Source organism: Umbelopsis ramanniana (assembly GCF_025399195.1).
Source record: "Umbelopsis ramanniana AG unplaced genomic scaffold K450scaffold_35, whole genome shotgun sequence".
In the NCBI taxonomy this organism is placed as follows: Eukaryota; Fungi; Mucoromycota; class Umbelopsidomycetes; order Umbelopsidales; family Umbelopsidaceae; genus Umbelopsis; species Umbelopsis ramanniana.
In genome coordinates this window covers 173,517-200,138 of record NW_026252121.1, presented here as the reverse complement: position 1 = coordinate 200,138, position 26,622 = coordinate 173,517, and the positions used below count along the sequence as shown (strand labels likewise).

Here is a 26,622-nt window from a genome sequence, read left to right as displayed (position 1 = left end):
TCAGCAAAAAAAAACTGAAATTATAAAAAATGAGCTGCTCTGGGGAACGCAGTCACGGTACAGTCACTCATGGCAGAAGTTGAAGGCGAAATAACTGCAGAAGTTTTAACAAACAAATGTACAATGAATGGTTAAATAGCTAAAATGTTTCAATAATGTTACAGCTTTAAATAAAAGGTTTTGATGCATTTCACATATCTATTGGTTTCTTGATTGGTCGGTTTGATAGTTTGAGTGCGCAAAAGAAATATGCAGGGTCTTGGACCTCAAGGATTTCCCGCTCATTTCCGATATTAGCTTGTTAGCATCTTGTAGCGATTTGACAGTGACAAATCCGTACGTCTTGGGTGAGTCGTGCTGCGGGATTAAACGTGTAAGGCACATACATTATGGACAGGGAGTTCAAATCTTTGAATCGCATACCTTTCTCTGCTTGACTATACGAACTTGCTCCACTTTGACGAAAACCTCAAATTCTTTTTTGATTGTACGTTCGTCTAATGTCGCATCGATGTTGCGTATGTACAGTTCTCGCTTTCCTTCACTAGTATCGGTTTTGTGATTTGATACCCTGTGAAACGTATCACCCGTTTGGTGGACTCCAGTGTCCTTGTCAGCTGTAGAACTCTCTTTGGGCTTCTGGCCGTCGCATTCATGATCTGGATTCTGTGATGTATCCAATATTCCATCTTTTCTTACATTATTTACAATGTTAGATCCTTTCGATCTATTGGTAGCCATATCTGGCCACGACGAGGCATTGCTACTAGCCTCTGGAGGTAAGATTGTCTGCTCTTGATGGTGGTCCGACCGGGAATTTAGATTTTCATTTACGGTAGCCTTTCCTATCTGTGTCACTGGTAGTTCGTGCTCTTCGATGCGCTCAAAACTCGCAACACTTGATGTAACAATTTAATGTCCATTGGTTACATGATTCACAGATAGCTATAAAATGACTTACATTTGCTCTCCATTCCATAAGCACTCATTAATTATTTTTACTGCCTTTTTAGCCGCTTCGTGGGTGTCGAACGTTATTGCTGCTGTACCACTGGATTTGCAACCTGACAGTAGTGTACAAGAAGTGACGGATCCAAATGCAGAAAATGTGTCCCGCAAAGCCTTCTCTCCTATGGATTTATCCAAGTTCGCTAGATATATTACAGCTTCTTTTTCGTCTACTATCTGTGTCTGGCGAAGTGACCACATCACTCTCACCAATTTGCCGTTTATCGATATCTCTCGTAACGGCCGAACTGCATTGGATAAGAAATTAGCTCGATGAAAGCCCAATAGCTATATGATATGAACATGGACTTCGTATCAACTTGCCTGAGTGACTTGGATCATATTCAACAAAGCCATATCCAAGACTAGCTCCAGTTATGGCATCTCGAGAAATCCGAAAAGATGATACTTTCCCGAGATGGTTTAGAGCTGGAAGCAAATCCGATTTGCCCATGTTGGAATCGAGTTCTCCAACGTATGCTTTCATAGTAGTTGCACTTGGTGAATTACAAGAGCTTTCAGTTGGTCGGTCAGCGGCTATTGGGGCCTCATTGGTTGCTTCTTGCATCAAAATGTTTTGACATGAAAAGTGTGACTTTTCTGCCCCGTCGGGTTCCAATACTTTATAGCTTTCTTCCCTTCTTCCCCTCAGCAACACCATGCAGAGCAAGAAAGTGACCATCACATGTAAGAATGGTTGACTCTATACTAAGCTGCTTAATATGAGCAATATATTAAATTTCGAGCAATGTAGACTATGATGAGTATGGAGTATGGCCACACCTGGCAGATGAGCTTTCATCACGATTGCCTCTCCGCAACCTGCACTGGAATCCATCAATTCAGCGTCCTCTACGAACGATACAAAGTCTAGATGTAGACATGAAGCGATTCACCTACGATTCAGCTCCACAGCCGCTACTATCAGTGCAGACGCCGTACCTGAACTTGTATTTTGTCGCGTGCGATGTGAGTAGGAAAAGTGCTATCAATGCAGCGTACCCTTATGACGATACTGATATCTTAATACTATACGAAGGACAATGATTCTTATCGCATGTCCGTGAAAAGGCAGATTAAGGCTTGGATGGACGTCATCACTACAAAGAAAAATCAAGAATGGATGCTTGTGTATGTTGCGGGGCAGGATACTCGCAAAGGAGCTAGCTATCTCGGACTTAAGACCTCTGTGTACGATAAAATTAAGAACGATTTTAATATTGGAAAGAGAGACAGGTATGCTAAGTGAATTTTATGCGACCTTAACAATAGAGCAAGGTATTAATACTATAAGGAACAGATGCGTGTATTTGAGATCAGCCAGTTCAGAACACGCCGATTCAGAAGATTGGGTTGATTTTATCAACAAAATGAAAGATGGTATTATGACGAGCTTTGATGCGCAAGTTCAACAGTACCAAGATGATACCCGCAGACTGGATCTTCAGCGACAGATGCCAGGTTGGAATTATTGTACTTTCTTCATTCTCAAGGTATATCGTGGATTCATCATCTCAATGAATCATTATTCTTCAATACTAAACCGTAATTTAGGAAGGGCTAGCTCATACGTTTGAAACCATGACATTGTATGAAGAATCTCTCATTCAATATGATGAGTTGGAAGCTTCCTTCTTCCAAGTTTTGAGAGGTTTGTGTCATGCCAATATGATGCCACGGATACAACATAGTATTGACAAGTTGTAAACTAGACAAAGCGTTAGCTTGGTTTGGACATGTTGGCGGTTCTTCTCCAGGAGATGATAGCTCCAATGTTCTTGATTTCAAAAAGAAACCTTATCGAGAACTCATCAACAAAAACACCATTTCTGTTTTCGACTTTCGAAGCTACTTATTTGCACGCCAATGCTTCTTGCTACTCAAATTACAAAGACCAATTGAGACTTGTGCTAGAGCTCAGTTATTTATTTCCAACATGACCGTCACTATAAAGGAAAATGATGTAAGATACAGGATTCGAGGATACCATGGTGGAAACAATCGTATGTAACCATGTGTAACATAATTCCAGATGCCGGTCGAGGACTATCTCGAATCATGGATATTTTCAGCATGCACCAACATTGTCAATGAATGTGAACCGATTGCAACTCATCTGGCGACTGGAAACCCTGATATTTTACCAATCTACAATGCGGCCAAGGCTGATCTTTTGATTTTGGCTCGCAAACAGGTAAGTTTACTAGGATCAGTACAGCGTATTGGACTGACGACCACTAATTAATGAACTTCAACTCTGATACAGCTTGACAAACTTGGTGTCAAGCATGGGCACTTGCCAGATTCCACTCCATTTAATATGCATATTGACAAGAATGTCAACACAAAGAAGCGGTTTTCCTCTGGAGCGGAAGTCACTGATAAGGAGCCAATGACGAACCAAAAGCTAAGAGAAGCTGTAGTATCAAGAGAGGCTTTTGATAAAATGTACATGGTAAGTAGATTAATACGTTTAGTTCAATCTTGGAAGTCGCAAGCATCGCTGACTAGAAGGGCAATCTACAGGCACTGAGCACACGAGCGATTAAGGGTTACGATCAAAGCAATAGAGTGCGATCCGCGCTTTGTGCTCACGGGGATATAGCCTCCTTCAAATTGTAAGCGCCATCTTTCCATCTCATGCACTAATATGATGGCTACTTACCAACGTTTACAAATATTAGCGCTAGAGAAAAATACGACGAAGCTGCTCGTATACTAGACTCAATGACTTGGAGATACGGCGACCAGCACTGGAGTTATATCGAAAACGCTCTTTTGAGAAAGTGCGCAGAAGCTCAGAAAAAACTCGGAAATACCAGACAATTCTTGGAATGCGTGTTGACTCTGCTGAAAAATGCATCTGAACTTTCCAGCGAAGAGGCAGAATTTTATACCAACGAGCTGCTTGACAACGTACAAAACATGGAAGAAGAGATTCACCGACAGTTCTCTCCTATATTTATAGTGTCCGATGTTGTCATCGTAGATGATTTTGCAACCGTGGATCAGACCAATATCCGGATATGCGTGGATAACAAGCTTCCAAAGGTACATCGTATGTCTGATAGTTTGTGAAAGAGTTCAATCACGCACTGACCATATGTTTAGGCACTGCACTTTGACAAACTGTCGTTAAACCTCGTCGGAAACGAGCCTGAACATATCACTTACGAAATTAACGATCAAACTCTGAATGCTGGCTTGAATGTTTTCAACCTTTCCAGTCAAGTGAGTATTGAATATTTCACCAATTCTCTATTGTAAAGGTCGTCGAGACTAACAGCACGCTATAGACCTCTGCGGCTGGTGAATACGTAGTGGAAACTTGTCATCTTCAGTTTGGCAAGCTCTCGTTTGCTCACAATTTCTTGCATGAGGGTCACGAGAAACACATTCTTCGTCTGAATCACGATATTCAAAAACTGTTTGTCGACGTTGAGCAACCAGGAAGTGGTAAGCTTCAATAATATGCAAGGTCGCAAGCAGGAATTGTAGCTGTAACTAATCAATAACTCTGGAACTACCATAGTAACACTGGGAGAGCGACAGAATTTTGCGGTCAGCATCTACAGTGGTAATGAAAATATTAAAGAAGGCACATTTTTGTTGTCATCTCTTTCTGAGGGACTCGATATCCCTCTATCTGAGGAATATACTGCTACGCTGAAGAACATTAGCGATGGTACGTTCATATATCCACATCAGCACAGCGAGCTACTTCTGTAAAAACTAATATTACTCTAGAAACAAGCCACACTATCATTTTGCAAGTCAATGAAAGCGGTCAAATCAAGCTCCCAGCACTGACTACCGACCAGAAAATTGGATTCCTCATTTCATATGACGGACCGTGGAATGAAAATCAATTCAGAGTGAGTTACACTGTCCTCGAGTATCAACTAAGAAAGCACACGTGAAAAAAAATCACACTGACAATGCTTTGACATTAACAGATTAGAAGTAAAGCAGACTATGTAACAGCTGACGGAAGCATTCGTTCCTTCCATTCAGCCGACTTTGTGGATATCTTGATACCATTGACCGTCACTGAATCCAGTATATTTGGAGAGAACTGGTACGAAAACTCTTTTGTATAATCTCATGCAATTCGGATGGATAAGTGCTCACAAGCTATCCTATTTTACATTCTAGTATATATCTGAAGGTTGAAGCGTCCTGCAATGGAAACATTCCGGCACGTGTGCTTGGATCTTGCTTGGAACCATCAGCGTCCTATGAGATTGAAAATCAATCCATAAACGAAAATTGGGATTTGGTAAGTGTATATTACATTCGATGCCTGGTGTTGTAAAGAAATTAACAACGGTATTGTGGGTAGACCTTATTCCCTCGACAAGTGTCTACATTTGTGTACAAGCTCAAAAAGCAGGGAGGCTCTACAGGTTTGTGCTTAAAGTCTGCCTGTTTTCACACAGGTCTCCTTTCTTGACGTGTAATATAAACACCGTTTTAAATAGGCTCACTACAATCAAAGGAACATTTTGTTGTCAAGTATCAAACGTTGCAAAGTGGTACGTGTTAAGATGATGATCTCTAAATCATATGACGTGCGTATACTAAGCCATTTCCCCATCTGCAGAGGTTGAGGCAGGAATCAAAGCAAAGTTGAACACCAAGCTTAAGGAGCATAACCTTGGCCAACACCTAAATCACATTTGGAAGCATATTCGCAAAGAGTTCTTGTCGCACATTGATTATAACGATTACGGACTTACGGAAACCGTTCGAGTCAAGTATTTTGATGCTGAAGTATGCGAATCGTTCCTCCTGCATCGGGACCTCAAGACGAAAGTGGAACTGCTAGACTTGATAGAAGAATTTTTCCAAGTATGTTTCGATCTACTTATCAGCATCCTCCTCCTTGTATGCGCTTATCCACTCATATATTGACTCCCAAATGCAGCACAATGCCATCATTTCACAATCCGATATTCGAAAGGAGCATCCAACTATTTCAGAGAGAGCGTTGTCGTTTCCCTTGGATGTCCCAAGATCAAGAGTACTCCATACCGTGGAACTCATTTTGCCAAACGATACCTACATGCACGTGAATGAACCTTGTGAAGGCACTTTGAAGATCAAGCAATCACCTTACTGGGCATCAGAAGAGAGTGTAGAAGATGCGTCTTCATTCTTTGTATATGAAATAGAAGCTGACTATGATAACTGGCTTCTGTCCGGGAAGCGTAAGCTTAAATTCAGCTCAAAGGTATGTGTAGCTAAATGTATGATATGGATATAGAAAAAGTATGATACCGCTTTGCTGACAGAATCTCTGACAGGTTGGTGAAGTGTATGAATTCCCAATCACGTTGATTGCCCTGAAGACCGGTCAAATACCATTGCCTCCGGTCAAAGTTCACTCCGTCTCGTCCAGCATTTTTGCTTCGACATTGTACATTAATAGCGCGCAGCAGGTTTTAGTCCGTCCAAAAAGTAGTACGGCTACATTCTTTGTTGAGCAGCAACAACGCTTTGTACAACAAAGGGCTACTGCCGTACAGACTCCATATTCCGAAACCGGCCATCAACGTGCAGCACTGACTGCGGTTGACGAAGTCGTTGGCAATTAGTTACTCGAGGTTGTTCGTTTTATTGTAAGTGATGAAACCATCACCTGTACTCTATCCAGTATGTTACAAAAATGGTATATCAAGCATGAATAAAAGAAAAAGGGAGAGAAAAAAAATCTGAAAAAATAAACCAAAGTATTTAATCAAATATACTGCCGTTGCCGTTTCTTGCGTGCTTGATAACATCTTTGTTCTTTCTCTTCTCCTTTCCTTTGGTGAGGTTTCGTCGTGAATGATGTTTACCAGTCACTCTGTTTTCTTGGCTCTTCAAAGCTCGAGTCACCTTCTCCTTGATAGCATTTTCATCCAGATCTCCCTTCGCTTTTGGCTTTTTAGTTTTCTCATTTGCTTTACTGGAGTCTCTGTATGCCTTGAAATCTCTGTTTCCTGTTGGTGCAAGCAAGTCGTCGCCCGTAGACGAATGCTTTTGTTCATCTTCTTCTTCGCTTTCTTCTTGCTCGTCATCACTTCCAAAGTCAGACAATTCTTCTTCTGATTCTTCACTTTCAGTTTCCATATCGTTGCCCAATCTCAAATTCCTTAATCGCTCTTCAGCTTTCTTTAAAGCATTGTCGGAAAGTTAGCACGCAAGTCATGTGTCATTGTTACTTATGATGTACAAACACATACCTCCTCCTCTGTCATTTCCTTGGGTGGCTCCTCTGTAGCTTCTTCTTCTGATTCTTCCTCGCTTTCAATATCTTCATCACTATCTTCTCCATCTTCATCGCCGTCCTCGCCTAAAGCTTCTTGGTACTAAAGAAGAGGTCAGCTATCACATCTAAAACCAATGGGTTGAACGCAATTTAGCTTACCTCCTCCAATTCCTGCTGATGCTTCTTTGTAAATCCACTAGCAGCAACCTGCACATCCAAATCAAATTCCCTCTCGATATGCTTTGTAAACTTGGGGTACAAAAGAGATTCATATCCGAATCGTCGTTTGAAGAAAACACGTATACACTCTACATCACGGTTGAAGTAGCTAATTCACCAGTCAGTAACAGAAAGGAAAAGGTTAAGTTTGTAGTCACATATGCAACTTACTATTCAGCATTGGCATGCGACGTTGAGACCATTTGGGGAAAATCGATGAGGATAGGCTTTCCGGTTTCCTTAATCAAAATGTTGAATTCGTTGAAATCACCATGAATAAGACCATGCTGAGCCAATTTGACAATCAAATCCATCAAGTCGCTATACAGCTGAGCGGGATTGGCCACTTCATCCACTTGTCGGCTGTAACATAAGAAGAAAATTAATTTTCTGTAATAACATCGGTCACCAGTAGAATTGTAAGCAGTACATACAGTGGGAAAGCATCGATAAGCTCCATAACGACGCAATGTCTGCTCAAATCAACAGGTTCTGGGACAGGAAATCCGTTTTCATACAAGACTTTCATGAAGGCATATTCCTTCATGGCGGCTAAGCGAGACATGTACATCCAAGAAGCTGACTTGCGCTTTTGCAGATAATCTCTCTTTGACTTGATGCTACGGAAAGACACTCGACCAAGTCTCTGAAGTTTGAGTACGAGTTGCTTATCGTCTTCATTTGCAACAATATAAATGTCTATTATGGAGATACAGAATAACATATTAGTTAGCAAAAGTTCGAAAAGCATGCCAACGGTGAACATTGCGTACCTGACTCCTTGCCAACACCAATCTGGTTTCCAACAGAAAACACCGAGCCTCTCTTTGAAAAGGTCTTCAATGCAAGATAATCATAACCTCCGTATGTCAATCGGTAACCATCATCTGAGGTGAATGAAAGGGGTGATGAGAAGTCTGTATAGCAGCTAAGAACAATCAACTATTTGACCACTTGGCTTACATTTTGCATTTTGAACTCTTGCAATCAAATTTCTTTTTGCAAGCTCTCCAACAATTTTATGACTACCTCCATGACGCAATGAGGCGATCTGAGCGATCAAAGAGGTCGGGACGACTTCATGGTTTTTAGAGCCCATTTCCACCTTGGTAGGAAAAAGACAGTCGTTAGATTTCGATCCAGAATACACTTGACAAGTATATACCTAGTTCACTTACAGCAGTCAAGACTCTGAAGTCCTCTGCGGACATGTATCGCAAGGCTTTGGCATCCAACTTCATGTTTGAATGTTCTTTCTTTCAGTGGATCAGTAGACGAACTGAAAAGTTGCTCGAAATTTTGAATCGCAAAAAAAATGTACAGACTCCGCTAGGACTGCCTTTTGCTAATCCATGTTGCAGCCCTTGAGCCAACGATATCGGTCTGCATCAAGATTTACACTCAATATTGACTGAAATCTATCCGCATGCCTTCAATTGAGTATTTAGTAGCCTGATACAATGAGATTCACGCTTTATTTTTGTATAATTCTTTCAGACGTTTCACTTGCCGAGAAAATGGTATACGCAAGTTCCCGTTTTACTTAAAAATTCCAATCCCGCACGACAAGAGCAATGTCGTTTTTACATGTCTTCCCTGTGGTTACTCGCAAGCCGACGTGGCCTTCACCCTAAAGCCAGTCCAACCCTCATAACTTCTCCATTCATTCAACGATTACCACGACTTCCTCCTACTCGACCATTCAACTGGACACCAAAGCAGAATGCGCAGTATCAAATACAACCCAGATTCACCGGGCCCAAATACCAACGCTTCAGTCAAAATAAGATACCATTCTATCAATCTAAACGCTTCTGGGTTACCACTGGCACAGGCACTGTGTTGTTTGGTGGATATTATGTTACGCATTTGGAGACAGTGCCTATCAGCGGAAGAACTCGGTTTATGGACATTACCCCCCGTCAAGAAGAAGGTATGCGTCATATGCTTCCGTGCGTATGTCATCATCACACTAGTTCGAGACTCACCATCCTTTCACATTAGCTATGGCAAAACAAGCCTACGCAGAAATTATGAGCCAATATGGAAACCGAATATTGCCTCCCAACCATAGACTGTCCATCTTTGTCACCAATGTCGCTAAACGTATAGTGCAAGTGTCTGGCATGGATGACTTGAAGTGGGAGTTTCATGTCATAGAATCACCGGAGAAAAAGTAAGAATTGACTCACTGAACTTTTGTTTATTTCGTTGCTGACGTTATACAATCGGTAGTGCTTTTGTTCTGCCGGGTGGGAAAGTCTTTGTCTTTACCGGCATCATACCCATTGTCCAAAATGAAGGTAAAATAAGGCGATAGCGCGAAGTCACCGAATGTAAAGCTCATGAATTTGAAATTTTAGATGGTATGGCAGCTGTCCTTGGGCACGAGATAGCTCATCAACTCGCAAGACATAGTGGCGAAAAGCTATCGTTTGCCAAAATTCTGTTTGTGGTGCAAATCACCTTGTCCCTCATTGGCATCGACCCTTCCTTCATATTCAACCAACTGATGCTGAACTTTGGTATCATGATGCCTTTCTCTCGTAAATGTGAAACGGAAGCAGATAGTATTGGTTTGCAACTGATGGCTCAGGCATGCTTTGATCCACATGAAGCAACGAGAGTCTGGCAGAGAATGGAAGCGTCTGGAGGCAAGGAGGTACCACAATTCGCCAGCACACATCCGAGTCATAAGAATCGAGTTCAAAGACTTGAAAAGGAGGTAAGGAATTGCCCTTTTGTTTGATTTTAATAGGAAAAGCTTAGACTGTGGTATTGACAATGAAGTATACTAGTTACCGAAGGCTCTCTCCATTCGATCTTCAAGTGACTGCAGCACTGAAATGCGCGATTATGCAGAGATGTTTCAGCAAGTGTGGACTCGGTGGTAGAGAAAAGATAATGCAATAAGATATTTCATTTCCAAGGATAGGGTAAATCACGATAATTAAAAATAGGAGGCCGATATAGCATTGTGCAATACAATGTGGATAGAATTAATTTTGGCGGTTTATGCGTCTGCTAAACGTTTACCAACTTCCTCAAACACCTCCAAAAAGGTTTCTGGTTGTTGGGCTCCTGATAGAGTGTACCTTGTAAAAAAATAATTGAATAAATGACATATCGATCAAATTAATTGCAAAATCTCGTATTACATACTTGCTGTCAATGGTGAAATTGGGCACGCCACTGATGCCTTGCATTTGGCTTTGCAAGATGGCATCCTTAATTTCTCGAGCACCCTGATCCGTTTTCAAGTACTCCAGAGCCTACACAGTATATTAGTCTGATTATTAAAACCATTTATGTAGGTAGTATGTGATAGTAACTCACCTCAACATTGTCCAAGCCAATCTTTCCAGCCACATCAGCTAATTGATCGAGATCGCCAATGTTTCCTTCGTCCTCAAAATATAATTTGAACAATTGTTCGATAACTTCATCTTGCTTCCCTTGCTTAGTTGCCCACTCGATAAGTCTGTGCGAATCAATAGTATTGGCGATAGGTCCTCCATACGAGAAATTGATACCATCTCCTTTCCCCATTTTTTTCATGTGCTCTACCATGCCGTCGACTCTTGCTGCGCCGAACTTGGCAGCATAACGCTCAAGCTTGTTAGCCGGTGTTTTGCTCAATGTGGGATCCAGTTCAAAGGGATGCCACTTGACATCAAACTTTGTGTCCGGGTGGGACGCTTGATAGCTCGTCATAGCTTTTTCGAGTCGACGTTTTCCAATGAAACACCTAAGCAGAAGCACACATCAATATTGTTCTGAAAAGAAAAACCAAACACAATCAAGTTGTTATGCACTTACCATGGGCAAATAGTGTCACTGACGATGTCAACTTTGATTGTGGTTCCCATTTTGCGAAGGAATGGTCGAGTAAAGGACATACTGGGCTGGCTTTGTCAGCCATGAATTGCACCAATTCCGACTTGTGACTGTCATTACAAATGCAAGTGGAGGCTCTCCGATTCATTGTTGCTGTCAATCAAAGCTTTCTCATTTTCATGCTACTGTTCTATTCCTTTGACGAATGTTGATGCGAGAATTATCGTATGTTCCGAAAAAATTTGTCTTATCCAAAGATATTTATCAAATGGCTAAAGAAATTTTTTTACTGCTGCTTCATCTTTTTGATTTTTTGCACATGGACTTGGGCAGTGATCAACATGGTAAATTACTAACTGCCGCGCAACTGAGTTGTCATAGTTCACTGTAATCCCTGAATATTTACAAAGGTGGATATCCAATAAAAGGACTCAGCCCAATGTTTTCACGGCGACGCATACAAATATTTTCATGTGTTTTCATGAAGCCAGGTTAATGCTGTCTTGTGGACATCGATGTAGCCTGATGCTGTATGTGCAAATAAAAAATGACTTACAGCTATGACACTACCATATTCAGTTACTAAAAGACCCTGCATGCATTTGCTGTCAGTTTTTGTAGTCTGGGAGGTGTGAAAGAGTATGGAAGTAGAGGAAACGTGATTCTCATCAGTCTCAAGACATGATCCGCAAGCAAAGATCCTAAACTGTGTTTACACAGGGTCACAACAAGAACCCAATTTCGCACTATAGAAGCAAAGGAAACATGGCTTATTAGCAACGACGTGCCTGGCTACACTGAAACTGCTTCGTTCCAACATGTTTGTATTTCAACAGCCCACTTTACTGGATGTAGCGCTAAATAAGGAATCAACTTGAGGAGTCAGGGCAGATGAACAAAGACAAGTTCTGTCATCTGTTGCTAATTGTTTTTTTACTAAGCAAATTGACACGAACAGATACAGTGACAGACTTTGTACTGCTAACACCGTGCTGTATAGGAAATCTGTAGAGCTCCAAAGCAGGCTTGCAGCATAGACCTTTGTGATCAAAGGTTTTTCCAGATAAAGATGAAAGCGGCTTGGAAAGGAAATGCTTGGTACTAAACCTTCTTTACCAGGCACAAGCCAATTTCAATTCAGACGATGTATTTTAGTTCTTTTTGAGACCAAGTATAATAATAATGTATCAGAGATGGTACTAGACGAAAACTCTATAAGTGGACTACAGACCATTTTCCTTTACGGACTGAGCCTCAGGAGGAAAACCTTACGTACGCAGGCAAGCTCAAAGTGTTCACAAGGTTATTCCTACGTCATAGAGAAGCAATATCCACTGTGCGATTCTTTCGGTCTAACAAAAAATTATCGGAGTACGCGTCATGAAGTATCAGCGATAGCGGACTCAAGTTTTTCCAAGTGCGTCGGCGTAGTTAAGGAGGGCTGTGTTCATATTGAGTTTTATCCGGAAGCAAAAGCAGCCGCGATACCATCAAGCGTGAGTGGAAAAGAGTGAACGCCGACACGGACAACTTCGAACATAATAATTCCTCTCACTTCTTTTCGCTCAGCTGCGGTGATGCCACTTGCGACCTGTAAAGACGAGGTCAATGTACAAAAGGGGAAAAAATAAAAAATGTGCGGAAGTAGTATCGAGGTTGCACGATTGAAGGTAATCATCGGTGCGAACCGATTGGAATCCAAATAAACATATCAGAAGAAAGTATTGATAAATGATAGGTATGGTTTTTATTATTCATATATACACAGATCCAACGACAGCAGGAATACGTATTTACAAAGGCTGTGGTTGTTGCATGAGATTACACTTGAATACGAGTAAGCATCAACTTGATGTCAAGATGTGCAATTATAGGTGAGGCTTATGATGATCTACAATTAGATCATGTAACCTTCAAACTCATCCGTTCCCAAGATGTCCCTATCGCCTGAACGATACCGAATCATCCATTTTCCATTGGGAAGACGCACGTAGAAATTGGAATATGGGAATTTACCATTCCATGCCCCAGTTGGGCTATATGGAGGAATCTTATGAGCAGGGACAGTTTCTTCTCTATGCACAAAATGCTTTCGAGCGTAGCGTTTACTATTTTGACTTGAATTAGATGTTTCAGCTGCTGAGGAATAGTCTTCGTCCACGGATAAGTGTTCGGCACTGTTACCGAATATACGAGTTAGTCGATTGTAGAATCGATGTTCACTTTGATCACTGTCAGCAGAGGAGCAAGATGAAGTGGATATTGGACGACTCCTAGGTTCCCTTTTTCTTCCGAGGAAGCTATGACGGTTATTATTCTTATCCTTCTTGGGGGTAATGGATATATTCAACATTATGAAATACAAGAGTTGGGAGAGTGTCGATATAATCAGTGAAATTTTTGAATGTCCCCTTTTATAACAGAATTATCTGGGCCAGGAGCCGGCAAACTCCGCCCGCCACATCTCCGCCAATGGCAATCCTGCGAATGGACCTCACGAGACATCACTCGACTTGCCTATAATGATATAATAGCATGAAGTGTACCCATTTTGGCAGATTAATCAACAAACTATCAGATTTTTTGTCATTTGCTTGATGGTAATAGCACAGTGAATTGTTGCTATGGGACATTATGATCGATTGTATGTCGGATAGCATTTTCATGTTTCGGATTACTGAGCCATTTTCTTCGTTCCACTTTTACCGGCCCGCTGTTTGACGCTGATGACAAGCAATCTCAGCCCCATTACAAATCGTTCTCTTACCAATGTTGATGCCTATCTCGTGTCACTAAGCAAAGAAGTTACCCAACTCTGTTACAAGACTTAACACATGCAATTGCTCTATCGACCAAAACCAGTATGAATCGCTCCTTTGCGTACGACAAGGGTATGCGATGGGCTAGTAATATGCTTAGTATGGAATATTACGTTGAACGTCGATGCATGATTGAAAAAAAAAAAAAAAAGGAAAAAATTTTCAACGGCCCTTCGGCAGAATTTGAGCCGAGAAAATTAAAGCTTCTTTCACGTAATTGTTGCGGAAGCTGAAACACTTGTTCCAGCTATGGCGCACGTCTCCATTGTCTTGGAAAATCCAGCGGCTAAACTGAGTTTTCCCAATTTGTAGAGATCTTCATGAAGCCCATGCCAGGCTTCATGGCTACACAAGATATTGAGGTACTTGGTGTATCTTCAAAAATAATTCTGCCACATTCTAAGAATGCTTTTAAACCTGTTCAGCCTCTATGACTTCGCATCATAAATTCTCAAAAATCTTCTCGTGGGTTAAAGACGATAACATGAACGACTCCACCTCAAACGTGAGACGAAACAGCTCTGTCCACAACAAAGCGTACCCATCCCAAACTTTGAAACGGCAAGAGCATCCACCCGCTTATACCGAGAGACCCATCACGAAAGCCAACGGCGCCATCATCGTCAAAACCTCAGACTTTCTACCTTCCAATCCTCAAGCTGAACTGGCTGTGCTGAAGAAACGTAGTCATATATCGCTACGATCTGAAGAGACTTCCACAAGTCTTCCTATGCTATGTTTTGGGCTATCTTCTGATATAGCCAGTGCCTCTTCAACCCACGACGTTGGCCAGACTTCAGATGAAAAGAAGGAAGGGTTAAACACCGAGAGCGATCAACTTGACAGTGTGGAACCTGAAATTCACCCCACACACTTAGTGTCTGAAAACCAAGCCCTGACAAGGGACCTCGACATAGCAAAGACACAAATCAAGGAAACCCAAAAACGCTGTGACGAAGCCCAAAGCCTTGCCGATGCAAGACAGTTTGAAATCGAAAAGCTAAACGCCACAATAACGACACTACGTCGCTTGCTCTATCAAGCGAACGCTTTGGACGATGAGCCACAAGACAGTGATGGCAAAGCTAGTGAATTCGATACCGATCCTCATAACCAAAAGATAAAAACCCTCCTTGATGAAATTGAAACACAACAGAAATCCTACAATGACCTATCAGAAAAAAACCAAAAGCTGACCAAAGACTATGGCAAATTGAGCCTGCATCAAGTCGAGAACAACGAAATCATCAAAGAGCTGCAACGTGAAATTGCCACCTACCATGAAGACATTCAGCGGTATGAAATTGAAAAAGAACATATGCAAGCCAGATTAAACAACTTTCTATGGGAAGTCAACTGGGTCAATAAATGAAAAAATAATATTTTGGTTTAAGCTTTAAGCAGCATTAGTGTCTGAATATTTTCCTTTGTTATTTGCTTGCCTTGACTCTTTTTGCACAACTGAGTCCTTGTTGTGCAGTGCAGTTTATCATTGTGTTAGTAATAAACATTCTATTAAGCGATACAATGATATGAAAATGCTGCCATATCTCAACCTTCTCTCGCAGTCAATGAAATTTCAGGCAAATCACGAGCCATAGGAAACGTGATTGACTGTGTGACGCGCACGTTTCATTACAAGTTGGTTGAAGCTTTGTTTAACCTGCACCGCATAATATTAACTCAACCACCATGTCAAGTCTTTTTAGCTCAAGAGTAGCTAATGAAGACGACGACAAGTATGACTTGGATAACTTATCGCCACGCCAATCACAATACTCCTCCACATTCCGAACACAGACCCTTCATTCACCGCCAGGCACCACTCACTCCTACACTTCCAATTCATATGCAAGACCTCATGCACGGCCGCACGATATATTGACTGAGCACGATATAGAGCTACCAGAATCCGATGAATCCGACGCTGAAGTCCCCCCTTCGCTCATGATCGAAATGCCACAAGACGTCGATGAAGAAGTGACGGATCAGCGACCATTGTTAAGTGAGAGACAATGGGAAAAGTCACCCATTCGCGAAACCGCACCTAGACCTCGGCCTTCGTCAAATTTAGATAACTTACGACAACGAATACCAACTCCTCTCCATTCAACTCGCTCCAATATGACTCCGCACGATAGAACCATGTGGCGATGGGCCAATATTGCCAATATGGATCACTTCTTTGAACGAGTGTATTCATACTATCTTGGCAAAGGCTATTATTGCATACTACTGGCTAAAATCCTTAATTTACTGTGAGTGATTGGTGCGCATGATCTTCAGCTTCTCCATCACCCTATGGACTAACACGTGTCTCCAGCACACTTGCTTTTACTATCACATTTTCGACCTTTCTTGTGGGTTGTGTCAATTACTCTGAGATTCCCAGTCACACAAAACTTTCAGAAGTCTTGGAACCACAATGTCTTTCAAAGTATGTAAGCATTCTATCCTGCTTTGCTTCTCTCAATTCCTGACTCATCATGTTTCATACGTGGCCTACAGGCTATCCTTTCCCAAGGTCTTGTTCTTGCTCATCTTTGTTGTTTGGTGGGTCTGGCAAGCTCTTCAATTTTGGTGGGATCTGCCGGCCCTGAATGAGATGCACATGTTCTATGTGCACTTACTGGATGTATCTGATGTACGTATACAGTTGTATCACATTGGTTTCAATATTTGCATTTCTCATCTATCGTTACCCATTTCTAGAAAGACATGGCTACCATAACATGGCAAGAAATTTTGGAGCGGATCATCAGTGTTCGAGAAAGTAATCCTAACATGGCCAGCACAGCTCCTATCAAACTTGACGCCCATGATATTGCCAACAGGATAATGAGAAAAGACAATTATCTTATTGCCTTGTTCAATAAGGACATATTGAATATCACTATCCCGCTCCCCTATCTTCGCAATATGCATGTTTTTACTCGTGATCTGGAATGGAATCTTTCATTCTGTGTTCTGAGCTACGTCTTTGATTCAAATGGTCAAATCAGGAAGCGATTTTTAAAGGACAAAAATAGGGCTGTTCTTGCTGAAGGGTATGTACAATTTTCTATCCGAAAAACATGAAGTAGTGATCTCGTGTGCTCATGTGTCCGCCCATTTTATTAGCCTTCGTCGCAGATTTATCATCATGGGTTTTCTCAACCTCATATGTGCGCCATTTATCTTGGCGTACTTGTTAATTTACTTTTTCTTCCGCTATTTTGAAGTGAGTATAGTACAGATCATGTTGGCAAACGAGGACTCGTTATTAAGACTCTCTCTTTAGGAATACCACAAGAATCCAGGCGCAATCGGTTCTCGTAACTACTCTCCTTTCGCTAAGTGGAAACTCCGGGAATTTAATGAGCTTCCTCATCTGTTCAAACGACGTCTGAATAGCTCTCATATATCGGCAAACAAATACCTCGACCAATTTCCAAAAGACAAAACAGCACTCATTGCTCGGTAGAAATCCCTGCTTGCTTTCACTCTTATTCCATGCACTTCCTGACTATGTATCTCATGCTTTCTTGCACAGATTTGTCGCATTCATATCTGGATCATTTGCTGGCATTTTAGCCATCATTACACTGTTCGATTCCGAAGCATTGCTGAACTTTGAGCTAACACCCAACGGAACCATTCTTTTTTACATCGGACTGTTCGGCGGTCTCTTTGCTGTAAGTAGAGGTTTGATACCCGACGATACTCTGGTGTTTGAACCAGAGCAGGATATCAGGAAAGTAATCGAAATCACACACTACTTTCCAAATGAATGGCGAGGTAAACTTCACACCGATGAAGTTAAAGGCCAATTCAGCCAGATGTTCGACATGAAGATCACATTGTTTTTGCAAGAATTTTTAAGCATTCTGTTTACGCCTCTGGTACTGTGGTATTCACTGCCGCAATGTAGCACTCAAATCATCGACTTCTTCAGAGAATTCACTGTCCATGTGGATGGTCTAGGCTATGTCTGCAGTTTTGCTTTATTCGACTTTAGACGACATGGCAACATCAAGTATGGTGCACCCGTGGCTGTTCAAGACGAACATTACGTGAGCAATAATGGAAAAATGGAAAAGAGCTTTTTGAATTTCAAGGTTAGTTTGATCAACCGTTCGCCGTGCCAAAAAAACGCTTGGTATTCATTTTTCGAACATTTGCAGGCGAACAATCCAAGTTGGATGCCTACCGATCCTGCTGGCTCCATGTATCTTTCACGTATGGCAGAATATAAAGATCATCGAGCTCACTCGAAGATTGACGAAGAAATGGATGATGACGATGAAAGCCAACTTTCTCACTCTTCCATTGTGAATTCAAGATACTCATACGCTTCTCCCAAGTACGATCAATGGCGAACGAACAGACGATTGAGTCCTGGTGCAGCTGTGCCTTCTTTCATTCCTAACAGCTCGGCGCCCGACTCATCGGAGCCAAATTCGCCATTCGAAAGAAGGTCAACGCACAGGCAACCAGCGGCAGACTCATTCGAGCACGATATTCCTAGTGAGCTTGGTGATTTTGCACCAGCTCGTATGATACACCCAGATGAATACCAAGACCAAAATGATGAAGACGATGGAAGGATTGACCCTGATCAGGACAATAATGTGCTTGGATTGTTAAACCAAATATACGATCATCGCCCTCAGATAAAATAAAAGGAGCGTTTGTGAGACGCGAGAATCGCGCTTCCAATTTTTATTTTTTATTTTGAAACTCTGCAACTTGTCACCTCGAGATTTCGTACTTTACCTTTTTTCTGTCTCATTGACGTTGGAAATCAAAATGGATTTGGCTGTATTTGAGACCTTGTCCAAGATCTTTGATGCCGACGCTAACATTCGCGGTAATGCTGAAAAGCAACTGCAAACTCTTCAGAGCTCTCCTGGTAAGAGATTTACCTTGAATCAGATCGGAGATGAACCCTCTTTTTTTTTTTTAACCAAAAAAATCTTACGTGCCATGTTATAGAATTCCCGGTGAGTCTTGCACGACTCTCTCTATCTCAGGAGCTTGCAATTCCACAACGTCAGCTTGCAGCCGTCACTCTCAAGCAATATATCGAATCTCACTGGTCTTCAAAGAACGAAAAGTTTGTGGGTCCTGAGCCGCCGGAAGAGGTCAGAGGAAATTTTTCGATAGTCGTACTTTATGCAGTGTACTGAACTTTGTCCTCAACCCGTTATGTAGATCAAACAAACCGTTCGCGATCTTCTGCTTAGAGGTTTGACCGATCCCGACACCAAGATTCGCGTCGCCAGCGCCTACGCTGTCTCTAAAGTCGCCCACAACGACTGGCCTGAGGATTGGCCCAATTTGTTCAACGTTCTTTTGGATTTGATCAAATCAAGCAATTCTAACGATGTTCATGGCGCTATGCGAGTTCTGACCGAACTTATTTCAAATGATATTACCGTTGAGCAGTTCCCTCAAATCGCCCCTGTTCTTTGCCCTCAGTTGCTTGCCATTCTGACTAACGACGCCGTGAGTGTTTAACGCAGCCGCCCGCCTTATTTCGCTTCCCACCCTGATTTCCTATTCTCTGATCTAGCAATACTCTCTGCGCACACGTGGCCGTGCTGTGTCTATCTTCAGGAACTGCTTGGAAATGGTGTTTATGATCAAGGAGGATCATGCTAATGCTGCTGAACAATTCTTGACCCCTATTATGCCGCAATGGATTGAGGTTTTCCTTGCCATCCTCAAGCACCAGACTCAAGGAGATGAGGAAAGAAGACTTGAAGAGTATGGCTTGAAGCTCGAGGTTGTCAAGGTTAGTACAAGAGAATCTTCTAGATCACACAGCATGACTGTGGGGGTTATGTCTAACAAATGCATGCTGTCTTCCACCAGTGTATCAACATGATTATCATTGCTGTGCCAAAGTTCATCAGTCCATTGCTTCCGCAATTGTTTGAGCCTGTCTGGATGGATCTCCTGGATCTTAGAAGCCGTTATATTAATGAATTCGTTACTGATGGCGGTGAGGCTAACGGCAGTTTCCAAGATTCAGATGGTGACATCATTGGTTTTGAATCTCTGCTGTATGCCCAATTCGAGTTCATTGTAGCTGCCTCTAGAAAGAAGTCCATGAAGGCTATCTTCCTTGGTCAGGACGGCAACGCAGATTTCTTGAAGGAAATGCTTTGGGTTACCATGAGCTACATGCAGATGACTGAAGAACAAGTGGAGATGTGGCTCACCGACGCCAACCAATTTGTTGCTGACGAGGAAGATGATACCTATACCTACAACGTTCGAGTCGCTGCCGTTGATTTGCTCACTGTAAGTGTGGAAAATGGTGCCATGTTTGTTTCTTCTAGGTTCCCCTTTTTTTCTCAATGATGTCCTCTTCCACAGGCTCTTGAATTGCGCTTCCCCAAAGAATTCTTCCCTGCTCTTGGTCATGCTGTCCAAAGACACTTGGGAGATTCCAACGCCAGCCGCGCCGCTGGTAACTCTGACTGGTAAGTCAAAGACACAAAGTAATGTACGCGAGACTGATTAGCTAAAAACTGCCTTGTTATTAGGTGGAAGATTCAAGAGGCCTGCTTGATGGCTGTCGGAAGAACATCGGAAGAACTCATTCAGGCACTTCAGGATAAGGATGCCCCTGTCAACTTTGATCTCGCTGGATTGTTTGAACACGTTGTTCTGGAGAACATGAAACTTACCGGTGTGTATGAGGCGCTTGGGTTGTGGGAGAGATAACGGGATCTTGACTTATCTATTTCCGTGACAGAATTTCCTTTTGCCCAAGGACGTGCTTTCGTATTTGCTAGCGAGTATGCTCAGGTCCTTCCTACCAACTTGGCAGAGCAATATGTCCGTGCAGCTGTAGAGGCACTCAAGACGACTGATGGAACCATTCCTGTCAAGATTTCTGCTTTGAAGGCCCTCAACAAGTATGTTGACAAATACAGCGACGGCTCAAAGCGTCATGACACTAATTGTTTGCCTTTAGTTTCTGTAAACATTTAGATCCCCAGTTCATCTCGGCTTACCAGACTCCCATTATGGAAGGCAGCTGCCAATTGCTTCCCTACACTACAGAAGAATCCCTTCTCCTTGTCCTTGAGACTTTGACAGCAGCCATTAAGGTCAGTCTCACGTTTTTTTTTTCCGTCTAGCAAAGAAAAATATCACAAACATGCCAAATTTATACTAATCCGTCCCGCCTGACAGATCAACAAGGAGGTCACTGCCAGTTACGAATCTGTTCTTGTTCCTTCATTGCTCGAAGTATGGAAGAACCATCCATCTGATTCTCTTCTGGCAAGCTATGTTCTTGACTTGTTCGATGACTTGGCCAAGAATGAAATCATGTATGTCAGCTTGTGTAGTAAGATCTTACCTTACATGCGTGAAGTTTTGATCAGTGGTATTCCAGAGATGCCTATGCTTGCAGTATGTATATCACAGTTTTTGTGTGTGTATATGAAAGCTTCGGACGTGACATCTTACCAAAAAACAATTTCCATTTGCAGTCTGCAATTGACATGGTTGCAGGGCTCGCGCGAGGTGGTCCCTCTCCCTTGTTGCCCGAATTTGTTGATCAGTTCTTCCCACCTTTGATGCACGTCCTTTGGACCGTCAATGACAATGAAGTCCTTCAAAGTGGACAACAGTGTTTGAAGACCTTTATTGGCAAGGACTCTGCTCACCTTGTGCAGTGGCGTGATCAAAGCGGCAAGAGCGGATTGCAGTATGTTGTCGAATTCGTTGCAAAGCTATTGACACCGGATCATTCGGAATCCGAGGCACTGTTTGTTGGTGACCTTATTGTTAAACTGATTCAGAAGGTAATTACTGTCAACACATACAAATATCCAAATTCCTTTTTGCATAGAGACGTAGTATCTTATACTTTATGTTTTCCCTATCGTAGGCTGGAAACGATATTGGACCTGTCCTTCCTGATCTTTTGAATGTCATTATTAGCCGTTTGACTATCTCCAAGACCCCATCCTTCATCCAGGTACGTGTTGGTATGGTGTATGCAGTAATCTTGACAAACATGTATTGATGCCAAACCTATTTTCTGCTCAGTCTTTGATCCTTGTGTTTGCACATTTGATCAATACACAAATGGAAACGGTGGTTCAGTTCCTTGTCAGTGTCAATATCGAGGGTCGAAATGGTCTTGACATCCTCTTACCTGTTTGGTGCGAAAACCATGACTCTTTCTCAGGATTTTATGCTCTCAAAGTCAGGTAAAGAAAAGCCTATTCATTGCTCCGCTGCTACTGCCCCGGCAGTAGAACAGCATGTCACACCAAATCGAGGTCGGCTTCGTCCGAACTAAAACTCTACTTTGTATAGCTCCATCGCCCTTTCCAAGCTGTTCTTGTTAAATGAACCCAGACTTCAGAGTATCAATGTCAAGGGTGATATCATTGTACCTGCCGGTGGCCGTAAGTGTGAAATAAAATCTTGTTATGTATACATCGGGAAATACTAAGTTTTTTGTTTATAGGTATCGTTACCCGATCTCAATCCAAACAATGTAAGTGGACACATATAGTATTTCTGCACTCGAGTGACAATGCAATAACGAATGTTCGATTTACACAGCGCCAGATCAATACACCACCATTCAAGTGCCTATCAAAATCGTCAAGCTGCTGGTGTCTGAGCTGAATAATTCACCAAACGCGGAAAATCAGGGTGCAGATGAGGAGTTTGCAGAATCAGGCGATGAGGTGGGTTGAAGGAGTACTTTACGCCTATCTTGACTTTTATGAACCTCAGTACCGACGTTTCTGATTTATTTTTATTTCCTCGATGTAGGAGGATGGAGAATGGGAAGATGAAGATGAATCGCCTTTTGTTCCCGCTGATGAATTTGCCTTCTTGTCAGGTACAAACTCCATTTGGTTTTTTAGTGTGAACCACTTCACTGACAGATGGGAAAATACTAAACCAGTCGCGCATACAATTTTTTTTTTAACCTTTACTTTCTGGAACGATAGAATTACTTGAATCCAATGGCTTTGACGAAGACGATGATGATGAGGAAAATGATCCCGATCTCAAGAACGATCCTATCTTCCAAACTAATCTGAAGGTAATATTTACGCACACTGTCGTCTGACCTCAAACAACAATATAGTTGGACCTACCATATTCTGATGCTAACTCCGTAAACCGCTCTATGCGTTTTGCCTTTTCTTTTTTTTATAGGATTATCTCACAGACTTCTTCCGCAACTGTGCATCCCACAATGTGAACCACTTTATGGATATTTGCCAGCACCACTTGAATCAGGAAGAAAAGTCCAAGTTGGAACAAGGACTGAATCAATAGAACCACACCCTCAGCGTACACCACCCACTTCTTATAATCTAATAGCCGTCATATCGAATTGAAATAAATTGACTTGAATATTTTTTTAACCAAGTTTGTGCACGATCAGACGATTGCATCAGAGAAGGGGCTGGTGAGTTTTCCGAGGTATCGAATGTTTAATTCGTTGCGTGAGGTGGGTTGCTAGGATCAAATGTTTCATCATGATTAACTGTACCTGCCAAAAGGATCTTATTCCCGGTCACTTGGGGGGGGGGGGGGGGGTTCAACCTCGCTTATGCAACCTGTGACTGGGTTGAACGGCAGGGAAAAGAAAAGAATTTGACAGCCAAGTGCTACGAGAAAGTGGTGGGGGGAGCAAAGTAGTGTTGCCAAAAATGCCCTTTTTCTTCTGTGAAAAAAAAAAAAAAAGGCATGCAGCGCCAAGCGAATCATGGAGGTAGTGTGATACTGAGAAGCATTAGGTTCTCAATTACCTTCCTTGGTTACGCCTTCAACATAAACAAAACCATCATTACACAGACTTTTTAGGAGTTCTCCTCGCTCTAGCTGAGCCTAGTCATGGAAAAAGACGTGCCACGATGTAGCAAATAAAAATAAAAGACAAAGAACAATTGTATTTTTTGGTCAGATTCCGTACAAACAATAAGGTCATTCAACAAAGTTCAAACAAAATGTACACGTTTATAAAACTGGTATCAACGGGTGTTATGCTTTGCTGGCATTTATTTGCACTGTGAGAAAGGAATAGAAGTGTGAGTCATTAAGGCATCCCCTCCCCCAAGTTGGAAGATCTACTAGAGGTTCATGCTATCACTCACGTGCATTAAATCCTTGTATATCAAACGCCATAGGGCCTGAAGTATCATATGATGTTGAAGGCTGAGGTATTGACTGATTCTCAGGCAAACCCATGAAGTTGGAGGCGTAGAGACACGAGTTGTTTGCTACAGGGGGGAGAGAGTGGTCAGGGCGCGGCATATCATCATTGATCGGTAGCAAGAAATAAAATTGCCCCTCACCGAAACTAAATGCCTCGTACTCCCAACTCTCCGTGCTTTGATCGTCTTCATCTTCTGCATGTTGTGTGGCATGCACATCATCCAGCACAAAATCCGCATCGCCTATTTTGGCTGGAATACCAAATGCTTCAGTATTGTATCGATTGGTTAATTTGTCTCGGATGGTATCTAATTGTGCAATGAGGATTTCATTTTCTCGCTTGAGATTGGTTATTTGCTTTTGGTATATTTTTTCTTGCACGAACGCTGTTCTGACAAATTCTAGTGCTCGCTGCACAATTTGTGATTTGGAGGGCCGTCGGACCGTTCGGAGGGTAGGTAAAGCATAAGCTAACTCCTGAAATTTGGTGTTGAGTGTTTCACGACGCACACGTTCCATCGCGTTGTGTACCATTCTTTTTTCTGAGGTGGGCTCCTTCATAGATTGTGATATTGGTCTTGATTCTTCTGGAGAGACTGTAACATAAGCTGCTGCTGCTGCCATCGATGGTCTAAAATGTGTAAGATTAGCACACACAAGAAAACCTGCTAACGTGAAATTTTGAGTATATACATCGTTGGTATCCATATATTTGTAGTGTCTAGATCGTTACAGTCCGAAGAGGCTAACGTTGGTAATGCTGTATCTTCTAGAAAGAAAGCGAGGATGAGAATCTGCTATCAGATCCCTTGATGAGAAGGCTTTGCTACAACACATACTTATTGGAGGTGAGTAGCTATCGCGAGACGTTGAGGTTTGTGAGTAAGACGAAGCGTTCGTAGTGGTTGACCTCCTCTGTTTCCTATCTGCCGGCATAGTATAACGTAGGCGAAGGGAAAGAGAAGAGGAGGTCAAGCAGGAAGGGGGTTATAAAAAAAAATATAAAAAAAAAGAGTTGTCACGGCTCACACAAATGTCATTGTGGCGGTTGCATTTGTTGTCAGGTTGGAACGGCTTACCCGATTCTGTTTAAAAGCTTTCTTATTGCACAATTCAAACATTTGGGTGACCATAGTGCCTCAACACCTATTGAGTAGCACATCTACGCTGCTAATAAACTACTACTTTGCTTTCCTCGGTCTTTCATGTTCAATAAAGCAACAAGGATAAAAATAATGGGGAAAAATGCGTATATACAATTCGCGAGAATAACAAACACAACTCTCTAATCCTCATCCGACTCGGACTGTGCAGCTTCTATCCGGCGCTTTTTCTTGTTTGGTCCTTGCAGGTCTCGCATGACTGATCGTTTTCGAGCCATACCTTCTTTTGACTTTTCGATGTCCTCTTGCATAACCTGACTTCGCACGAATATATAGGTTTTGGGTTTCTTGTCGGCAATCTCTTCGTTTTCTCGCTTACTTTGACCTTCTTTGAATCCAAGCGTACGTCGATGAGCATATCCAGGATACATGGAAGGCACAAAAGGGAATGCAGTTTTGGGTCGAAGAAGATCGGTCGCTTTGGCCATGGTCCTTATCGACCACAAATCATATGGTTGTCCCGATTTGAGAGTAACATGAATCTCGCCATCAACCTCGTCGCCTGCTGTTTTACTTTGAAGGAAAGGAGCAGCAGATACAAAGAACGACTTCAATAGTTTTTGATTCGACTGTACATTCCTATCCTGATCTTTGATGCCGGCACCTAAATGATAATAAATACGGTCAGATCATACGGGAAACCTTAGTTCACTCATTCGATAATGGCGACATACCTGCGTGAGGAAAGTTGAAGACTATTTTAGAAAATTTCAGCTTTCGCAAGGCTTTGCACTTTTCCAATTGTGTAGCATCAACCTCGAATAGAACAGTGGCACCTAGTTCCTTAATCACGTCGATATTATCCTTAGCTTCGCCTTCATATTTTTCGTATAATACTTCCTCGCTGTCGTAACATGTTGCTACTAAATTCTCTCCACCATTGGTGATATTTTCTACTAAGCTTCGGGCAAACGAAAAGTTGCCTTCACCCACTAACAGGATCTTGTCCAGGAATTCATACGGAGGCTTCTGTTGTTGCTTTTGTGATGCCGCTTGTTTCTTTTTCCTTTCCTGCTCTAACTGCTCAGTTTTCTTCTGCTTCTCATTCTGCTTCTGCTTCTCTTTCTGTTTCGACAGCAGATTAGACAAGGCTGATTTAAGCTTCTTGGGACCCATAGTGGAGCCGATAGTG

General features: G+C 42.1%; 12 protein-coding genes across 12 annotated transcripts; 5 read left to right on the top strand and 7 right to left on the bottom strand.

Annotated features, from left to right (window-relative positions):
• Window position 1: 1 nt before the first annotated feature.
• On the bottom strand, window positions 2-1,585 carry K450DRAFT_245598 (uncharacterized protein). Its single transcript, XM_051589779.1, has 4 exons — window positions 1,333-1,585; window positions 962-1,256; window positions 424-898; window positions 2-357 (listed from the first exon to the last, which is right to left on the bottom strand). The coding sequence occupies exons 1-4, from the start codon at window positions 1,574-1,576 to the stop codon at window positions 199-201; spliced, it is 1,173 nt and encodes a 390-aa protein (XP_051443807.1). The 5' UTR covers window positions 1,577-1,585; the 3' UTR covers window positions 2-198.
• Window positions 1,586-1,648: 63 nt separating this feature from the next.
• Window positions 1,649-6,675, top strand: K450DRAFT_245592 (uncharacterized protein). The gene is made up of 21 exons (XM_051589778.1): window positions 1,649-1,695; window positions 1,763-1,977; window positions 2,048-2,244; window positions 2,309-2,501; window positions 2,563-2,659; window positions 2,721-2,971; window positions 3,041-3,202; window positions 3,275-3,463; window positions 3,535-3,626; window positions 3,693-4,059; window positions 4,120-4,239; window positions 4,305-4,464; window positions 4,541-4,693; window positions 4,756-4,883; window positions 4,965-5,086; window positions 5,164-5,287; window positions 5,351-5,414; window positions 5,490-5,543; window positions 5,612-5,859; window positions 5,936-6,241; window positions 6,315-6,675. The coding sequence occupies exons 1-21, from the start codon at window positions 1,668-1,670 to the stop codon at window positions 6,603-6,605; spliced, it is 3,561 nt and encodes a 1,186-aa protein (XP_051443806.1). The 5' UTR covers window positions 1,649-1,667; the 3' UTR covers window positions 6,606-6,675.
• Window positions 6,676-6,721: 46 nt separating this feature from the next.
• Window positions 6,722-7,260, bottom strand: K450DRAFT_245588 (uncharacterized protein). Its single transcript, XM_051589777.1, has 2 exons — window positions 7,236-7,260; window positions 6,722-7,160 (listed from the first exon to the last, which is right to left on the bottom strand). The coding sequence occupies exon 2, from the start codon at window positions 7,120-7,122 to the stop codon at window positions 6,745-6,747; it is 378 nt and encodes a 125-aa protein (XP_051443805.1). The 5' UTR covers window positions 7,123-7,160; window positions 7,236-7,260; the 3' UTR covers window positions 6,722-6,744.
• Window positions 7,261-7,411: 151 nt separating this feature from the next.
• On the bottom strand, window positions 7,412-8,721 carry K450DRAFT_175994 (uncharacterized protein; the record flags this gene model as incomplete). Its single annotated transcript, XM_051584232.1, has 6 exons — window positions 7,412-7,589; window positions 7,652-7,843; window positions 7,915-8,179; window positions 8,254-8,367; window positions 8,444-8,585; window positions 8,659-8,721. The coding sequence occupies 6 exons, from the start codon at window positions 8,719-8,721 to the stop codon at window positions 7,412-7,414; spliced, it is 954 nt and encodes a 317-aa protein (XP_051443804.1).
• A 147-nt stretch (window positions 8,722-8,868) lies between these two features.
• K450DRAFT_245580 (uncharacterized protein) lies at window positions 8,869-10,627 on the top strand. The gene is made up of 5 exons (XM_051589776.1): window positions 8,869-9,413; window positions 9,485-9,656; window positions 9,716-9,783; window positions 9,844-10,205; window positions 10,279-10,627. The coding sequence occupies exons 1-5, from the start codon at window positions 9,068-9,070 to the stop codon at window positions 10,372-10,374; spliced, it is 1,044 nt and encodes a 347-aa protein (XP_051443803.1). The 5' UTR covers window positions 8,869-9,067; the 3' UTR covers window positions 10,375-10,627.
• K450DRAFT_245578 (uncharacterized protein) lies at window positions 10,362-11,377 on the bottom strand. Its single transcript, XM_051589775.1, has 4 exons — window positions 11,300-11,377; window positions 10,817-11,228; window positions 10,643-10,752; window positions 10,362-10,575 (listed from the first exon to the last, which is right to left on the bottom strand). Exons 1-4 carry the CDS (start codon window positions 11,347-11,349, stop codon window positions 10,494-10,496), a joined length of 654 nt encoding a protein of 217 aa, XP_051443802.1. The 5' UTR covers window positions 11,350-11,377; the 3' UTR covers window positions 10,362-10,493.
• Window positions 11,378-12,882: 1,505 nt separating this feature from the next.
• K450DRAFT_281466 (uncharacterized protein) lies at window positions 12,883-13,670 on the bottom strand (the record flags this gene model as incomplete). Its single annotated transcript, XM_051593398.1, has 2 exons — window positions 12,883-12,908; window positions 13,229-13,670. 2 exons carry the CDS (start codon window positions 13,668-13,670, stop codon window positions 12,883-12,885), a joined length of 468 nt encoding a protein of 155 aa, XP_051443801.1.
• An 886-nt stretch (window positions 13,671-14,556) lies between these two features.
• K450DRAFT_245577 (uncharacterized protein) lies at window positions 14,557-15,751 on the top strand. Its single transcript, XM_051589774.1, has one exon. It carries the CDS (start codon window positions 14,567-14,569, stop codon window positions 15,506-15,508), a length of 942 nt encoding a protein of 313 aa, XP_051443800.1. The 5' UTR covers window positions 14,557-14,566; the 3' UTR covers window positions 15,509-15,751.
• Window positions 15,752-15,792: 41 nt separating this feature from the next.
• K450DRAFT_245576 (uncharacterized protein) lies at window positions 15,793-18,847 on the top strand. The gene is made up of 8 exons (XM_051589773.1): window positions 15,793-16,394; window positions 16,460-16,573; window positions 16,645-16,780; window positions 16,849-17,183; window positions 17,257-17,356; window positions 17,417-17,595; window positions 17,669-18,233; window positions 18,300-18,847. Exons 1-8 carry the CDS (start codon window positions 15,829-15,831, stop codon window positions 18,795-18,797), a joined length of 2,493 nt encoding a protein of 830 aa, XP_051443799.1. The 5' UTR covers window positions 15,793-15,828; the 3' UTR covers window positions 18,798-18,847.
• Window positions 18,848-18,900: 53 nt separating this feature from the next.
• Window positions 18,901-23,539, top strand: K450DRAFT_245565 (uncharacterized protein). The gene is made up of 19 exons (XM_051589772.1): window positions 18,901-19,027; window positions 19,111-19,259; window positions 19,330-19,623; window positions 19,691-19,912; window positions 19,993-20,424; window positions 20,500-20,606; window positions 20,670-20,815; window positions 20,882-21,044; window positions 21,104-21,239; window positions 21,325-21,546; window positions 21,627-21,941; window positions 22,028-22,117; window positions 22,189-22,352; window positions 22,462-22,553; window positions 22,616-22,645; window positions 22,714-22,841; window positions 22,930-22,999; window positions 23,156-23,206; window positions 23,323-23,539. Exons 1-18 carry the CDS (start codon window positions 18,925-18,927, stop codon window positions 23,161-23,163), a joined length of 2,871 nt encoding a protein of 956 aa, XP_051443798.1. The 5' UTR covers window positions 18,901-18,924; the 3' UTR covers window positions 23,164-23,206; window positions 23,323-23,539.
• Window positions 23,540-24,144: 605 nt separating this feature from the next.
• On the bottom strand, window positions 24,145-25,312 carry K450DRAFT_245554 (uncharacterized protein). The gene is made up of 3 exons (XM_051589771.1): window positions 25,021-25,312; window positions 24,267-24,958; window positions 24,145-24,179 (listed from the first exon to the last, which is right to left on the bottom strand). The coding sequence occupies exons 2-3, from the start codon at window positions 24,949-24,951 to the stop codon at window positions 24,154-24,156; spliced, it is 711 nt and encodes a 236-aa protein (XP_051443797.1). The 5' UTR covers window positions 24,952-24,958; window positions 25,021-25,312; the 3' UTR covers window positions 24,145-24,153.
• On the bottom strand, window positions 25,312-26,621 carry K450DRAFT_245549 (uncharacterized protein). Its single transcript, XM_051589770.1, has 2 exons — window positions 26,165-26,621; window positions 25,312-26,094 (listed from the first exon to the last, which is right to left on the bottom strand). The coding sequence occupies exons 1-2, from the start codon at window positions 26,604-26,606 to the stop codon at window positions 25,613-25,615; spliced, it is 924 nt and encodes a 307-aa protein (XP_051443796.1). The 5' UTR covers window positions 26,607-26,621; the 3' UTR covers window positions 25,312-25,612.
• Window position 26,622: the final 1 nt, after the last annotated feature.

Bases quoted from the DNA above. Each gene is read 5' to 3' on its own strand.
- K450DRAFT_245598 (XM_051589779.1), bottom strand. From the start codon at position 1,576: ATGCAAGAAGCAACCAATGAGGCCCCAATAGCCGCTGACCGACCAACT. The intron at 899-961 runs GTAAGTCATTTT...TGTTACATCAAG, and splicing joins TTATGGAATGGAGAGCAAAT to TGTTGCGAGTTTTGAGCGCA. The intron at 358-423 runs GTATGCGATTCA...TTAATCCCGCAG, and splicing joins GTATAGTCAAGCAGAGAAAG to CACGACTCACCCAAGACGTA.
- K450DRAFT_245592 (XM_051589778.1), top strand. From the start codon at position 1,668: ATGCAGAGCAAGAAAGTGACCATCACAT. The intron at 3,627-3,692 runs GTAAGCGCCATC...TACAAATATTAG, and splicing joins GATATAGCCTCCTTCAAATT to CGCTAGAGAAAAATACGACG. The intron at 6,242-6,314 runs GTATGTGTAGCT...AATCTCTGACAG, and splicing joins AGCTTAAATTCAGCTCAAAG to GTTGGTGAAGTGTATGAATT.
- K450DRAFT_245588 (XM_051589777.1), bottom strand. From the start codon at position 7,122: ATGGAAACTGAAAGTGAAGAATCAGAAGAAGAATTGTCTGACTTTGGA.
- K450DRAFT_245580 (XM_051589776.1), top strand. From the start codon at position 9,068: ATGTCTTCCCTGTGGTTACTCGCAAGCCGACGTGGCCTTCACCCTAAA. The intron at 9,414-9,484 runs GTATGCGTCATA...CTTTCACATTAG, and splicing joins TACCCCCCGTCAAGAAGAAG to CTATGGCAAAACAAGCCTAC. The intron at 9,657-9,715 runs GTAAGAATTGAC...TACAATCGGTAG, and splicing joins ATAGAATCACCGGAGAAAAA to TGCTTTTGTTCTGCCGGGTG.
- K450DRAFT_245578 (XM_051589775.1), bottom strand. From the start codon at position 11,349: ATGGGAACCACAATCAAAGTTGACATCGTCAGTGACACTATTTGCCCA. The intron at 11,229-11,299 runs GTAAGTGCATAA...GCTTCTGCTTAG, and splicing joins AGTGACACTATTTGCCCATG to GTGTTTCATTGGAAAACGTC. The intron at 10,753-10,816 runs GTGAGTTACTAT...TATACTGTGTAG, and splicing joins TTGGCTTGGACAATGTTGAG to GCTCTGGAGTACTTGAAAAC.
- K450DRAFT_245577 (XM_051589774.1), top strand. From the start codon at position 14,567: ATGACTTCGCATCATAAATTCTCAAAAATCTTCTCGTGGGTTAAAGAC.
- K450DRAFT_245576 (XM_051589773.1), top strand. From the start codon at position 15,829: ATGTCAAGTCTTTTTAGCTCAAGAGTAGCTAATGAAGACGACGACAAG. The intron at 16,395-16,459 runs GTGAGTGATTGG...ACGTGTCTCCAG, and splicing joins GCTAAAATCCTTAATTTACT to CACACTTGCTTTTACTATCA. The intron at 16,781-16,848 runs GTACGTATACAG...ACCCATTTCTAG, and splicing joins ACTTACTGGATGTATCTGAT to AAAGACATGGCTACCATAAC.
- K450DRAFT_245565 (XM_051589772.1), top strand. From the start codon at position 18,925: ATGGATTTGGCTGTATTTGAGACCTTGTCCAAGATCTTTGATGCCGAC. The intron at 19,028-19,110 runs GTAAGAGATTTA...GCCATGTTATAG, and splicing joins AACTCTTCAGAGCTCTCCTG to AATTCCCGGTGAGTCTTGCA. The intron at 20,425-20,499 runs GTAAGTGTGGAA...CCTCTTCCACAG, and splicing joins CTGCCGTTGATTTGCTCACT to GCTCTTGAATTGCGCTTCCC.
- K450DRAFT_245554 (XM_051589771.1), bottom strand. From the start codon at position 24,951: ATGGCAGCAGCAGCAGCTTATGTTACAGTCTCTCCAGAAGAATCAAGA. The intron at 24,180-24,266 runs GTGAGTGATAGC...CCTTTCTCACAG, and splicing joins TATACAAGGATTTAATGCAC to TGCAAATAAATGCCAGCAAA.
- K450DRAFT_245549 (XM_051589770.1), bottom strand. From the start codon at position 26,606: ATGGGTCCCAAGAAGCTTAAATCAGCCTTGTCTAATCTGCTGTCGAAA. The intron at 26,095-26,164 runs GTATGTCGCCAT...ATTATCATTTAG, and splicing joins CTTCAACTTTCCTCACGCAG to GTGCCGGCATCAAAGATCAG.